The sequence below is a fragment of the Lupinus angustifolius genome, chromosome LG14, assembly GCF_001865875.1.
Source record: "Lupinus angustifolius cultivar Tanjil chromosome LG14, LupAngTanjil_v1.0, whole genome shotgun sequence".
NCBI classification, from domain to species: domain Eukaryota; kingdom Viridiplantae; phylum Streptophyta; class Magnoliopsida; order Fabales; family Fabaceae; genus Lupinus; species Lupinus angustifolius.
This window is the reverse complement of record NC_032022.1, coordinates 15,871,412-15,886,717: the sequence shown is the minus strand read 5'-3', so window position 1 is coordinate 15,886,717 and position 15,306 is coordinate 15,871,412. Positions and strand designations below refer to the sequence as shown.

The 15,306-nt window shown below is 32.1% G+C and overlaps 1 protein-coding gene across 4 annotated transcripts; it reads right to left on the bottom strand.

The window, feature by feature from the left end:
- LOC109326577 (filament-like plant protein 4) lies at positions 6,058 to 11,250 on the bottom strand. Of its 4 annotated transcripts, none has more exons than XM_019559275.1 (7): positions 11,017 to 11,250; positions 10,373 to 10,479; positions 9,830 to 10,070; positions 7,283 to 9,710; positions 7,012 to 7,051; positions 6,371 to 6,806; positions 6,058 to 6,261 (listed from the first exon to the last, which is right to left on the bottom strand). In XM_019559275.1, exons 2-6 carry the CDS (start codon positions 10,460 to 10,462, stop codon positions 6,378 to 6,380), a joined length of 3,228 nt encoding a protein of 1,075 aa, XP_019414820.1. In that variant the 5' UTR covers positions 10,463 to 10,479; positions 11,017 to 11,250; the 3' UTR covers positions 6,058 to 6,261; positions 6,371 to 6,377. The 4 variants fall into 4 exon arrangements, with proteins under 4 accessions (XP_019414820.1, XP_019414822.1, XP_019414821.1 ...); XM_019559277.1 differs by lacking the exon at positions 11,017 to 11,250 and having other exon boundaries at positions 7,283 to 8,424; positions 8,491 to 9,710; positions 10,373 to 10,967; XM_019559276.1 differs by lacking the exon at positions 11,017 to 11,250 and having other exon boundaries at positions 7,283 to 7,981; positions 8,021 to 9,710; positions 10,373 to 10,966.

Below are 15,306 nucleotides of genomic sequence, written 5' to 3'. Positions count from 1 at the left end.
GGGTTATCGATAATACGGATTAAGGTAGTTAGGCTTCTTTTACTATGACTACATAGGACTTCATCTTTTCTGGAAGGATATGTGAATAAAGTTGATCTTAAAATATGAGCCAGTGATGGATAATGGAAGTGGAATTAATCAAAGTCAAACAAAGGCGAATACATATCCATGTTAAATATGCAGCCTGTATCCAATTGTCCCATTCTTTGGCCTAGATGACTTCATTATTATCCTATCCCCATAATAAAGCATTGGTTTTTGTGAATTCCTCTCTTGTCTTGAGAATTGAGATGATGGCTAGCAACAAATATGATATGGTCAATTTCGTTTCATATCTTGTTCCGAGTTAATAAAATATATTTTGTGAATTCCCTTCTTTTCGTTACATTATAACTAGGTAAGAATAAGATCTGAAACAACTTATCCCTATAGAACAAAGAATATGGCTAATGAGAATTGAAGAGTGCGTAAAAATAATAAATTGTTAACGTGTGCAAAGTCAAAGGATTATAAATGTAAAGATTTATACACAATTTATATATAGTCATATATTATCTAATATTTATTTGTATTACTTTTTTGAAGAGTCAATAATAATTATACACAAATATCAACCAATGTGGTGACAATATATTAAATTATATTAAATTCATACGCTTTCAATGATAAGTTTTTTTTTCTCTAAAAAAAATAAAGTTTTGTATAGTAAATCATAACTTTTAAAATATCAAATTGACACTAAATACATTATTTAGTTCCTATCTTTGACTCCTTAGCGGGAGTGCACTAATTGATTCTTGATCACAAAATTAAGGTGAAAATTCCATGCATCCACGTCTCTTTAAATTGAAACGTCGACCATCATCATGCATTGTAGACAAAAATAAAATTAGAAAAAGATGGCAGGGACCAATTAAGTTGGGAGCACATTTGTTGTACCACAAAATGTGTCACTCCATATGACACTACTTATGATTGGTTGTAAAAAATGCATTTAAGTTAAAAAAGTAATGATTAAGTATTTTTCTCGTCAATCATAAATAATAACACATTGAGTGACACACTTTTATGAAACAATTCACCCAGTTAAGTTAAGCTACACCAATCTGATACCTATGGGTACGTACAATGGGTTATGCAATTCATCATGATCACATGCTATGTCTCTTCATACACATAAACACACGTACGTACACTGAAGGTACTGCCCAGTTCAAATGAAAGAATAAGGGTACTCTATCTAAAATGAGTATGTCTTCATATTTCCGACTAATCAGTTTCATCCAAATAATATAAAAATGTTAATTTATATTTTTGTAAAAAAATATTAATTCAGTAACACTTTCACATTTAACTGAGACAAGAATCATAATAGGTGATCTTTGTTCAAAATGAAATGGGGTTACTAGGGCAAAGTTAATATGTCTTTAGAGAACTTCTGAAAAAAATAAAATGATTATATTTCAAAATTTTAAAGTACTGTGAAATATGTCATAATTAATGAGAAGTAGTGAAGAAAAGTTGGTAGGTATTGTGTTAGAAATAAAAGCAAGGACAATATATTGCTTAGTAGTTAGGTTATGCTGCTGAATGAACCAACCGAATTAAGCTCACTCCTGCTTCTCATTAAATATTTATTTACCAATTTATCTAAATATAAGAGAAAATGTATGAATTAAAATAGTTTTTTAATGGAAGTTGTAATGAATGTAATATAATAATATGATGATGATTTTGACTATGCAGAAAGAGGACCACAGGCACACCATAAGTGAATCAAGGGAAGACCAAAGTGAAGGATAAGAGGCTCTTCATCAAGATTTCACAATCCCGAGTGTGTTTATTAATTGCATCTACAACTCTTACGTTTTTTTGGATGTATTTATGACCATCTCGGTGCACAACTCTTACGTTTTCGGAGAAAAACTTGTATAAAGATGTATGTAACATGTTATATTTGAATATAAGTATATTTTATAGTTTTTGATGTTATATTTAAGATTAAATTTAATTAGAATTAAAATATTAATATGTTATTAGCTGTCTCTATATAATTTCGTCTCTATTCAATTCGTTCTCACATTTTCCCGTTCTTGTGCCATCTTATTGGTCAAACCACTTAAAATTAATATGGGATTTCTTCCATCACTTGAGTTTGAATCTTGTATTTTTACAACATAAATATTGATAAGACTCTTGCATCATGAGTATGGGTGTATATATCATAATTAGCTAAAGTCGTCAACTCATTTATACTTAAACAATGATGAATACATCTTAAACTCCTACTTTAGATTGAATGGGATGTCCTCGTGTCCCTAGCCAATGAGATTTCTCCAAGTAATGCAAATATGTTATTGTATGTTTTTAGAATTTGTCTTTTTAATGAAGTGTCACTTTTTCATTGGTCTGGTATAGGAATTGGGACAGGTGATCTCTGTCCCTTTAGACTCGTGTTCACTTTACAAATTTTTTTATACATTTCTTATTTTTCTTACTGACTTTCAATTTTATTTGTTCGTATGACAAATTCGAATTTCTATATTATATTAAGAAATTCAAAGTATATCTACCCCAACTTTAGTGTGCATTCTTTTCTTCTTAAACATATTTTAAGTATATGAGAATTAAGAAGATATCCCCATCTCACATTAATAACATGCACTAAAATTGTCTATTCACAATGTTTATATCAATGTTATTATTAACCATAGTTAAAACTTTGGCATTCCTATCTTTAATTGGTTTTTACAGTTCCACCACCAACTACCTAAGCAAAAATCAAAACTATATTTGTAGTTGCACATCACATTTTAACATTCTTTTTAAATCTATACCTATTGAGGAAAGAAAAAAAGAGATAATGCGTGTATTTTAAGGTAGTGTGTTTATTCTGTTTTATTACCTGAGTAAGAAATATATGATGTATACATTCTTATAAAAAAATATTGTATGAAATAAATTAATGAAGTCGATAGGACAATACATATATACATTATTATATCAATGTCCATAACCATAACCCATTTTCTTTTTCGGTGAATGTGAAAGAGGTTGGGGAAGGACAACAAGGACAGTACCCTATAGAAAGTGTTAGTATCAAGGGGTAAGTGCATGTGAAACCCTGCAAAAATCATGTGTCACAATTCACAAACTATGAAATCTAATATAATCTGCATGTATTTGTATGCCTCAATTAACTTCATAATTCTTCATCCATGTATTAGGTCAACTAGAAACTTGAAAATGTAGCCAAATGTATCAAAAGAATGGGACTATAGAGTAAATTTGTATGTTAGTGATAGAAACTAAAAAGGGAAGGAAGCATGTACGAATATACAGACTATTACAATTTACAGCCTTTGAGTTAGTTGAGAAAACAGTTAGTTACTTTAATTTCTGAAACAAAGATCCTTTCTCCCAAAATTTCCGATCTTTATGTCCCAAACTAATTATGTCCCACTAAATAGTATAAAAATGTTTTTTTTTTTTAAGTATATGTTAACTTTTGATTGACTCGGGATGCAATGGAACATAGGAAATGTGTCAGATGATCTCATTCATTAATTTCTTCCTTTGGTTTGGTTAAATGTAACAATATTGAAAATTTTGGTTTACTAGTCAAGATTGGACAATAACATTTGTATAACATAAATTCTTACCATATCTCATATTTTTCATTGATGTGGTGATGAGAATAATATAGTAGTAACAATGGTGTTTAATTAATGAGAAAATATGAGAGGAAAACATTGCACAAATACTAGTATATATGTTATATACTGTTTATCAATAAACAAGATGAATTGAATGTATTGTATCTAATAACATGAAATTAATTATGTTATTAAATGATAAAAAAATAGTAGAAAAGCCAAATCATGAAAGGGAGAGAGTAAGAGAAATGGGCCAAGATGTCCTTAGAAAAGGCAACAAGAGTAAGAAAACAAAAAAAAAAGTTAGGTCAAACTCAGATTTATTGTTTCAAACCATGTTCTCGATCAATAAAAATATATTATGTCAATTAAAAAAATCAAATATTTATTATATTTTTACTTCTATTTTATTAATACATGACATGATTTGAAATACAATTTGAGACATTAGATACATTTTGATGTCCTTAAAACAACCTAGACCCTTGTCCTTATGACCCCACAACCCCACATGACTCTGTTTCTCTCTTTACCCCTTCCTAGTCCACCCAAGGTTCATGTTAAATACCCATCAGCTTTCCCTTTTCTATCTCATAGCAACTTTTCTCAAATCTTCTCTTTACCTCTTCTCACTTCTCTCACCCACAATGGCTTTAAGAAAATCGATTATACACCCTCAAAAAGCACTTATCAAGAAAATCCTTAAGAGATGTTCAAGCTTAGGGAAGAAACAACAAGACTATGATGTTCCAAAGGGTCACTTTGTTGTATATGTTGGAGAAAATAGAAGCAGATATATTGTTCCTATTTCTTTTCTAAGTCACCCAGAGTTTCAAAACTTGCTTCATCAAGCAGAAGAAGAATTTGGCTTTGATCACGAAATGGGTCTCACAATTCCTTGCCAAGAACATGTTTTTGAGTCTCTCACATCCATGCTCAAATAAATTCAACTTATTGTTACTTATATTTAGTGCAGTTGTGGAAAAATTCCACCTTGATATGGTTACATGCATAAACCACAATGTTGGGATATCAATTTCGTGGAGAAAACAAACAACTAAAGATGAAGTTACTTCTCTGACTTGATTTTCTCCATTTTCTCCCCTTATGTGTGTATGTATATATATATATATATATATATATATATTAATGTGTAAGCTAAGGTTCTTATTTTAGAGAGAGTTTAACCCATGAAGGATCTAATGGGTTTAGTTTGTAAATCTAGATAGAAGGCAATTTTACCCCTTTGAGGTACTAATTTATAAGCATATTTAAGTTTTTCCTTTCTCTTTTTTTTGTGTAAATTTATGCAGCATAATGATCCTATATCATCCACGGTTGAATTTTAAAAGCAAATTTTTAATCAGAAAATTTTACATTATAATGATCATAATTTACATGGCAATGATCATAATGTCCAGAATTTCCACTACAATTTAAAAACCTGAATGTAACCATTTAAGAAGTGTCACTTGTTGTATGAAATTTTGAGCTTTCTACCATAACATAGGCACAGTTTCCATGTATTAAGGGTTTTTGTCTATGTTAAAATAATTGATGCAAATCATGTTGCTCCACCTGTTGAAACTGCTCTGAAACCACTACCTACGGAATGTTTGATCACGAGAGACGAAACTTTATTGGATGAATATGCATATTTTACAATGGGTTCATCTAGTAGTGTAAGATCCGCTAAATCATAGAGTAATTAAAATGTGAAATATTCGATTACGGGATCAGACTCACCCAACAGGTGAGTGATACTCTTGGTAATACAAAAACAAAGGTCAGTGGTTGATTTTTGTGAGCAACTTGTTGACTAGGATAGTCAGGCATCCCAAAATGGATTAGTTTCCCTTACACAGAGATACTCTTGGTTATACAAAAAAAAATACACTAAGCTAGTGCCAACGTTTCAATGTTTTGTCTTTGATTTAACCACCGACTTGGTAAATTTAAGAGGCAGATGTAGGTTCGTTTTAAGCCATTACCACCTATCACTACCCCAACAAGGTTCATATCATATGTTAAGAGTTACCAACAAGACAAAACCACAAGGTTCTGTACCCTCTCGTGCTCACCTTTGTGCTCTATGTATATGATAATACATATTCATTGGATCAAATAACATGGCCAATAATGACTAACCCATTGCCAATTGAAACCACCAACTGCCTGATAAATGGTATAAAATGCTCAAGAGCACGTTCCCAAAGGAGCCATAATATACCAACAAAGTGTTCGTCTAGTGGTGTAAGTCAAGGGTTCAATTTATGAGAATCACACTTGTTGAGAGGGGCAGCCACAAAACCAAAAATGGATTAGTTTTTGGGTGAGGGATACCCTTTGGTAATACAAAAAAAATAGGAACCATAATATTGGTATTTAAATTATCATTCACTTTGACATGATATGAGAATCTTTACTTGAAGCTATTATTCCAACATTAAGGTATGGATAAATTTTGAAACACAAACATTCAGCATATCTTGTATAGTTATGTCAAGACTTGCTAACAAACTTACACAACAGAGAAGAAAAAAGAAAAACAATGGAAAAAACATATGGTTAACTTGTACAACCATCACATACAATCCTCTCCAAAAACTCAATTTTGTCAAACATGAAATGGCCCTATCTAGACCTTGGTGCTTTGTAAATGCCATGACAATGTCGCTTCCTCGTTATGACATCGCAAAGCCTTGCTTGCAAGCTGCGCGCTCAACGAATGGGTTTTCCCTTTGATATAAAAAATCTGCTAAACCCTTTTGCATGTTTCTCAGGTGTAGAGGAGGTGGAAGAGGTTGACTTGGTAGGCCTGTGTTTTGGTTTCGAATGCTGTACCGGTGATCTGGCTTGAAGGTTTGATTCGTTATCCGATGGGCTAAACAAACTGTTCGAAAAATGAACCGGGGACTCCAAACTCAGTCTTTTCACAAAACCAGGAGTACCATTGTCAATCTTTTGAAAATTTGGACTACTAGTAGTAGATTCCTCCTCTGTGAAGTCTTCAACATTTGGATTCATCTTCGTGTAAGGAGATCGAACAGGTTCACTCTGAGGATGCAGAGCATTTAACTGCTTGCCAAGAAGAAATATAGTTTCTTGACACTCAGCTAGTTTTTTAGCAGCAGCTGCCAAATCCTTATCCTACATTAACAAAAGATTTCAAACTTAGATTTTCAACCTACCAAAAGAACTCATACATTGAAATACACTACTGTGATTTTATTTATTATGAGATCCTAAAGTCCTACATCAGCACACGCGGTGTAGCACTTTCCTCGTATATCTTGGAATATGATATGCTAAATCCAACCTGAAAATTTATATTTGCAATAGAATTACATCCTACCTGTGTAGTCTTGACATCATCAGCCACTGTGCTCTCGATCCTAATAGACAGAATAACACATGAATTAGGAACTAGGAATACAAGTTACAGCACCAGCATGAAGATTCCAATAAAATTAATTACATAAAACCTTGCTTCCATCCAACATTTTCATATTTAGACCCATATAAATACACATGCCTGAATATCTGTAATCTATAACCAGCAAGTAGGGCTGCAATGTATAATCTCAATACTTATACCACATATGACATTATAATTGGTGTCTGACCTTTGTAATTTTGCTTCTAGCTCCTTGCTACGGGCCAAAGCGGCTTCATGGGCCTTCTTTTCATCTTGAAGTTCACTCTCAAGAGTTTCTGTCTTAATTCGTAGACGGTTCAGCTCAGTTTCAAACTCGTGCGCACGTGTTTCAAGTGACTTGTATGATTCTGCCATACACTTTAGCTGTGTCTCAGCCAATCTGTTTGAGTTTTGAGCAGAAACTAATTGTGATTTAACTTCGGCTAGAAGTTTCTCAGTCTCTTCCTGTTGAGATTTTGTCATTTCAAGATTTTCAGTACACCTTTCAAGATCAATTACTACTCTTTCTTTCTCTAATTTCAATTCTTCAAATTCCTCCATTGAGAGTTTCGGTGATGTAGAATCCAATGAAACCAAATCTCTACTATCGGGAACCTCAGGATCGGGACAGGGATTTAGAATATGTGATCGACCGTTTTGGTAACTTTCTCCAGACGAATTTTCTTGCACTAACTTATTTTCAGGCAAAACAATCTTATCTATGCAATCAGGACTGCTAGTTTCAGCATCTATGCCCTTGTAGCTTAAGACATTAAATCTGAATTCATTTGCTTTAGCTAAAACGTAAGACAGGTCAAGAACAAACTGTAACAAACTTGCCTTGTTGCATAAAACTTTATTAAATGTGACTGAAAACTCCTCAGTCTTTTGGCTCAATTCATTTCCATCAGAAGATATGCCATGAACTGCCATTGCTTCTTTGCCGATGAATAATGCAAAATCATGAATCTGGGAAATCGCCGCTTCCAAATCTGAAGTTATCTGCACATATTCTTTAGGTTGATGGGATGAAAGGGTTTCCTTTTCAAGGTTTAAGCCAGCATCGTCGGGATTATCTTGCCTATCACATGTAGCATCAGAAGGCTCGACTTCGGGGGAAATGAAATCTACAGAATTGTGGATCGCATTGTCATGTGAATCTTCTAGCACATGTTTAATATCTTCCTTGATCTTCCCTATATCAGCATCCTGGGCCATAGACTCAAAAACCAATAATATTTTCGATCTTAACTCTGTTAATAACAAGCCAACATTAGATCGACGATCAGGTACTGACAACACAGCACCAGAATACACTTGATTTGGCGATGGACTTGATTCAACATTCTTTTCAGATGGACCATCTTTGCAAGTACTGGCTTCTGATACATTATCTTTCGCAATGTCAGTAGTCTTATTGTTTGAAGAAACTGAAACAGTGCCATCTACGTTGGAGTCATTTGATAAACCAGCCAACTTCTCCACCTCCAGAAAGTCATCCATTAATGCTAACCTCTTAGTGGCTTCAGATTTGCTTGTTTGGTCAGTACTCTTTTCTTTAGGGAATTGGGATAACCCAGAGACTATTGCAGTAGACCAAGACTCGGCACAACTTCCAACATCATCATTTCCATCTTCGGTCACAGAAACCAAGCTTGGTGCGTTGCTTGCATTTGGACTGTACATGCTTTCATGGGTTAGCTTGATGATAGATCGTGGAGATCGTTTCTGCTGGCTACTTGTCTGAAGTTCTGCTTCCAAATTTTGAACTTTGCTCAGCGTTTTAGCACACATACTTCTTGAGGCTTGCAATTCACTGTTGCGTTTAGCCAAAGCTTCTTTCAGCATCTTCATCTCTTCTTCCATTGCCAACAATCGGTCTCTAAGAAATTCATTCTCCTTCTGGAGTTTCTGTACATTCTCCAGGGAGAATTCGGGCAATGGGGACATATAGGGACTATCAGGCTTCACAGGAGACTTCCTTAATTGACTTTCTCCATGATCTCTGCCAAGATTTTCAACTTCTAGCTTCATCTGTGCAAGTGCAGCAGGACCAGGTAACTTTTTCCGCACTAAACCACGTAATCTTTGGCACTCTGCCTCTAACTTAGTGATTTTTTTTACACCCTCCATATGCTGTTTGTTAGAAGCTTCAGCAGACCTTATACTCATGTTTTTTTCTTCGTTGCGAATTTCAAGCTCCTTGGAAGCAACATGAAGTTCATATTTCAGTGAATTATTTTCTCTCACACATGAATCTATGTTGCTCTTAAGAAGCTCAATTTCAGCCTCAGCATGAGCTTTTTCTTCGCTTAGTTTGATTAGCATATTGGAGCGCTCCTGCAAAGACCTTGACAGAACCCCATTTTCAGCAGCAGACCTAAGTAGTTCTTGTTCAAAGTTAACTATCTTTGCCTCAAGCTCTCCCTTGATCTTGTCTAATTGCTTGGTTTTCGAGACGGCAACTTCCTGTATTTTCTGTTCATGTTCTTCCTTAAGGTTTCGTATTTGTCGCATACAATCTTTAAGAGCGCCATCTAAATGTGATGCACGGTCCTCAACTGTAAGCTTTAAGAGAGTGACAGACTCTAAATGGTTCTTCAATGCCAAAGCTTCTGCTTCAGCCTTTTCCCAGCCTGCAGAAATTCAACAGAATATTAGTTCCGAAAAACAAGTGACAAGCAAATTGAAGTAAGTAAAGCTTGGAGGTACATGTTTAAGACCTTAGAAACTTAAAATCATTTAAGCATAATACCTGAAACAGCTTCTTCAGCTACTTTAGCATGTTGTTTTACCATGCCTTCCTTTGTATTGACCTCAGATATTGCTGCTGAAAGCTTTTCATTCACATCCTTGATCTCATCCTCCAGTATCTGAACCTTTTCCTCATATGTCTGAACCTTTTCCTCGTACGTCTTCACTTGATCCTCCAAACCAGTCAAATGTGAATAGGATTCCACAGATATTTGAACATAACTTGGCTTCTTTTGCTTGTCCTGTTTTGCATAAGAAGAAAATGCTATTAATTTAATCACATTTTTGAATCAACAAATCCAACGCTAAGATCTAAGAGTAATAATCATGTAACATTAGAAATCCAACTTCAACTAAACTACTTACACATATAAACAAACAATGTTCATAAAATGTAAATAAGCTTAATAACATGCTACAAATAATCTTGAATGAAATATCCAAACATAAAACATATAATAAAAAGTAGAACATAGTTACAACAATTCTAAACCACTTTTTCTATATTTTACTGTTGAGAAAATGCAAGTAACTATGTTTATACCTGTTTCACCTGATCAGAAGCATCAACAGCATCCAATGCATGAGCCTCTTTCTCAGATGATTTTTTCTTCCATGGCCAACGTCGTTCCATTGAAAACTATAAACTACCTTCAATATCAAATATATAACTGAACAGTTACAAGTTTTTCCTATTAAGCAATGCAAAATTCTCACACTAACACATTGTGATCCAAACTTTATACTAATCACTACCATAGGAATCACCCTCTCTTATTCTCATTGAAACTTAAATTAAGAAATTTACACGTCAATAATTTTTATAGTCTTAATTCTTAAACAACGCGCAACAACAAAAAAAAGACACGGCAACCTTTGGAGACAGGTTAGAAATGAGAATGGGGTATGCAAAATAGTACATCATCAGTAATTGTCGGTAGTAAAAACAAATAGAGTTGAATCAAATTTTTTGTCCCAGAATGTCACAGATTACTATATTTGTGAAACAAATTCAGTTAGTTGTATTAATGTAACGGTGATTTTCAAGATCTAACCACTGCAGTTACTGCATTTCACTATTTATATCTAAAGAACAATATTCCATAACTATGGCCTAAAAAATGTGTACTATATTTATTTAGTACTTAATAGAAAAGAAAAAAAGAGGAGAAAATAGAATGGAATTACCGGAATGATAAATAAAGAAATAAATAAATAAATAAAAGGAAGTGAAGATAATAGAAGGTGTGGTATATAAAGATTATTATAGAGATTGAGCAATGAGGGACTTAAGCATTAGAGAGTGTGGGAATGATAGTGGAGTTAGTGGTGAAGTGGTGGGTAAGCTATGATATTCTGAATTTGGTGTCTCTTCTCTTTTAAAAAGGTACTAGCTCGTTGAAGGAAGAAGCTACCTCCACATACCATTCACTTTTTCTTTTATTTTATTCTTCTTTATTTACCCCTTTTTCTCCAAAAGTTAAATACTCCTATTTCTTCTTCAATCTTCATTAAACAAAGGTTATGGTGGTTTGTCATAATTAGCCTTTGGGGTGCATACAATAGCTGCACAGTCCATATCGTTTGTGTTAGAAGCAAGCAAAATTCAATGTCTTTATTTTACTTTTCATGGATAATAATAATAAGAAATTAAAGGTCTATTTAGGAGTTAGATTTTGAAGGAGAAAAAAAAAGATTTAGAAGAAATGAAATATACTTGTAAGATAACTTTCAAGTCTTCTATTCTCCTTGTTTCTTCTTCAAAATTCAACTCAGAAAAAACAAGTCGTAAGTCGTAACGAAATAGTGTAAGTAATATTTAGAGTGGAGAGAAAGTGTGATAATTGGGAGTTAGAAGGAGTGAGGTTGAGTGGTACTCCACTATCCTACAGCTCACAAATTTGGTGTTTGCTGCATGACAGATGACTTGGCAGCTTTACAAGTACATTCCCATTGCATGAAAGCATCGTGTTCTTACAAACTCATAGCCGTTACTATAATGTACAATCGTTCCAATATATACTTTATCCTAATAAATTTCATTCATTATTTCTCATTAATAAATAATGTCGAATAAGAGAAAAATAAATAATGAATGTTGCATATAAAATAATCATCAAAGTATTAAAATTGTGTTCTATAATTATAATAATAATAATAATAATAATAATAATAATAATAATAATAATAATAATAATAATAATAATAATAATAATAATAATAATAATAATAATAATAATAATAATAATAATAATAATAATAATAATAATAATAATAATAATAAGAATAAGGATGATTTGAAACCAGCGACAAAATGGTTGGCTGGTTTGTTGTGTCTGAAACTGTATATGAATCCAGAACCCGCAAACTGGGACCATAAAAAAGTTTTTTTTGTCACATTCCATATTTCAATTTATTTATTTCCGTTTTTAATCCTATAACAATTTCTGAATTCACTTGTCATAGGTTTTTCGGCCCATAATGATCCATACAATTAAAGAAACTTCAGAGAATATTTGTTGCTCACGAAAACAAAAATTATAACTTCTTATTTGTATTACTGTAACATAATTATAATATGACTGTGTTAAAATTGTATGAATATATTATTATGTATAAATAATAATGTTATTTAAAATTTTAATTCATTGTTTATTGGCAAAAGCAAAAAGAGAAGTGGAGTGGAAAGAAAGATAGAGAAGAGGTCGTGGGATCCAATGAGTAAAGTTGAAATTTGAGAATGAGGTAATGTTTTCTCGACCAGGATCTGCTGTCTCAACTATGTCCTCAACCACGTCTCTGGCCAATTACAATAAAGTAAAACTGATAAAGTTATAAATATTTAAAAAAAAATTAACTAACGTGGCATAATATGATTGATCTGAGACGAAGTTTGGGACATGGTTTAGGACCATGTTTTCTTCCCACTCACCCACACGTATTGGTGTAGGGTAGAGTTTTCACACTTGATTCATTAGTAGGATGAAATATGAGAAAGAGAAAATGAGAGGTTGAATTTTTGTATTGTTTTAATACAAGAGAAGAAGTAAAAAATATATATATAATTGTATTTGTTTAAACAGAAAGTGAGAAGAAGGATATAATAATATTTTTAAAATAAAAAAAATGTGCCTAAAATAACTTAGGCTAAATTTATATAATTTTAACTAATTAATGAATAATCAATAATTATGAAGGGGGTAAACAGTGTGTGCTTGGTGATGAAATAGGGTTAATTATTGTATAGCTAGATTGATCTTTTGATGTGGAAATTTTCAACCTTTGCTTTGTTGGTACGAAAGAATTTTTAACTAAATGGTTAGACTCTGTTGATGCCAAAGCTATTAAGTTTATTCTTTTTATCTTTTTCAACCTTTTATTTCGGTCTTTCTCCGGATTCGATTTGCCTTTGGTAATGCACAACAGCACAAGTAATCTAGTATTACAGGTGGAGAAAATTGGGAGTGATTAAGATTGTATTAAAATTGAGAGTGACTCAAGTAAGAACAGTTTTCATATAAAAACTGTAAGAATAATGAACTTTACAATCAATCATAGATGATTAAAATTAAAAGTCAGTTATTAGTCACATAACTTTTAATTTTGATTATTCAAAAAGATCCAATGGTTCTTATTAACTGTTTTCATTTTTATAATAGTATACCGTTCTGCTCCCAATAAAATTAGTTAATTATCACATAAACATTTATCTTTTAATCTTGATAATTCAAATAAAATTTAATATAATGATACATATTTATTATTCTCAAAATAACAACTATTTTCCTTTAAAAGTCATGTATAGGACAACGTCCTTACATTTTATATAAATTAATTAATTAAAGAGACATACTTGGAGTAAAAGTTAAGGTAATCTCAATACTAGTTTGATTTCCTTTAACCTCTATTAATCCACTTTATTTCTCTCATAACTATTTCTTATATTTTAGTAAATCACTTGAATAAATGAATAGAACTAAAATCCTTCATACACCTTCATTTACAAATTCTAGAGCCGAATGTAAACAAGGTTAGAGATTGGTTTTCTTAAGCATCTTAACTTTGATTCTCATATACTTTTTTGATAGTACAAACATTATTCTTTAAGGAAAAGTTTCTTCTTTCTCTTTCATAAGTAATAACCTTAAAATATTAATTAAAATTCCACTTAATTAAATTTTATTGTCTTTCAATTCTCTAACTCCGAAAAAAATACAGAAAGCATCATAGACAATGTTTGACATCCATTCTCCACTCAACTTTATCCAAGAAAGTGTTTTAAGTCGCTTTTGTTGTTGCCAATCCAATACCTTTCAATAATGACAAATCATCATCATAATAGATTAAATATTTACCCCTTTTTCACTTTATTCATTAATGGTAGATAAGTTTAAGTCCGACAAATCACTTGTCTCAAAAGGTGTCTTATTTCATGTCTCAAGTCAATTAAAGTGTTTCTCTTTATTATTTTTTGTTTTTAAAAATTATTCATGTGTTAATATGTGATTAGTTTGGACAAGAAACGAGATACCGTTAGAAACATGTGATCTTCTTCCCCACAAACCAACATAAACGACAAAGAAGAAAAGAATAAATATCCTATTATCTCTAGCTACATGTCAAAACAAGAAAATATGCAAATTATAGCTTGAGTTTAATTTCGTTTCGTACTAATCAGCAGATGATTTGAAACCAGCGACAAAATGGTTGGCTGGTTTGTTGTGTCTGAAACTGTATATGAATCCAGAACCCGCAAACTGGGACCATAAAAAAGTTTTTTTTGTCACATTCCATATTTCAATTTATTTATTTCCGTTTTTAATCCTATAACAATTTCTGAATTCACTTGTCATAGGTTTTTCGGCCCATAATGATCCATACAATTAAAGAAACTTCAGAGAATATTTGTTGCTCACGAAAACAAAAATTATAACTTCTTATTTGTATTACTGTAACATAATTATAATATGACTGTGTTAAAATTGTATGAATATATTATTATGTATAAATAATAATGTTATTTAAAATTTTAATTCATTGTTTATTGGCAAAAGCAAAAAGAGAAGTGGAGTGGAAAGAAAGATAGAGAAGAGGTCGTGGGATCCAATGAGTAAAGTTGAAATTTGAGAATGAGGTAATGTTTTCTCGACCAGGATCTGCTGTCTCAACTATGTCCTCAACCACGTCTCTGGCCAATTACAATAAAGTAAAACTGATAAAGTTATAAATATTTAAAAAAAAATTAACTAACGTGGCATAATATGATTGATCTGAGACGAAGTTTGGGACATGGTTTAGGACCATGTTTTCTTCCCACTCACCCACACGTATTGGTGTAGGGTAGAGTTTTCACACTTGATTCATTAGTAGGATGAAATATGAGAAAGAGAAAATGAGAGGTTGAATTTTTGTATTGTTTTAATACAAGAGAAGAAGTAAAAAATATATATATAATTGTATTTGTTTAAACAGAAAGTG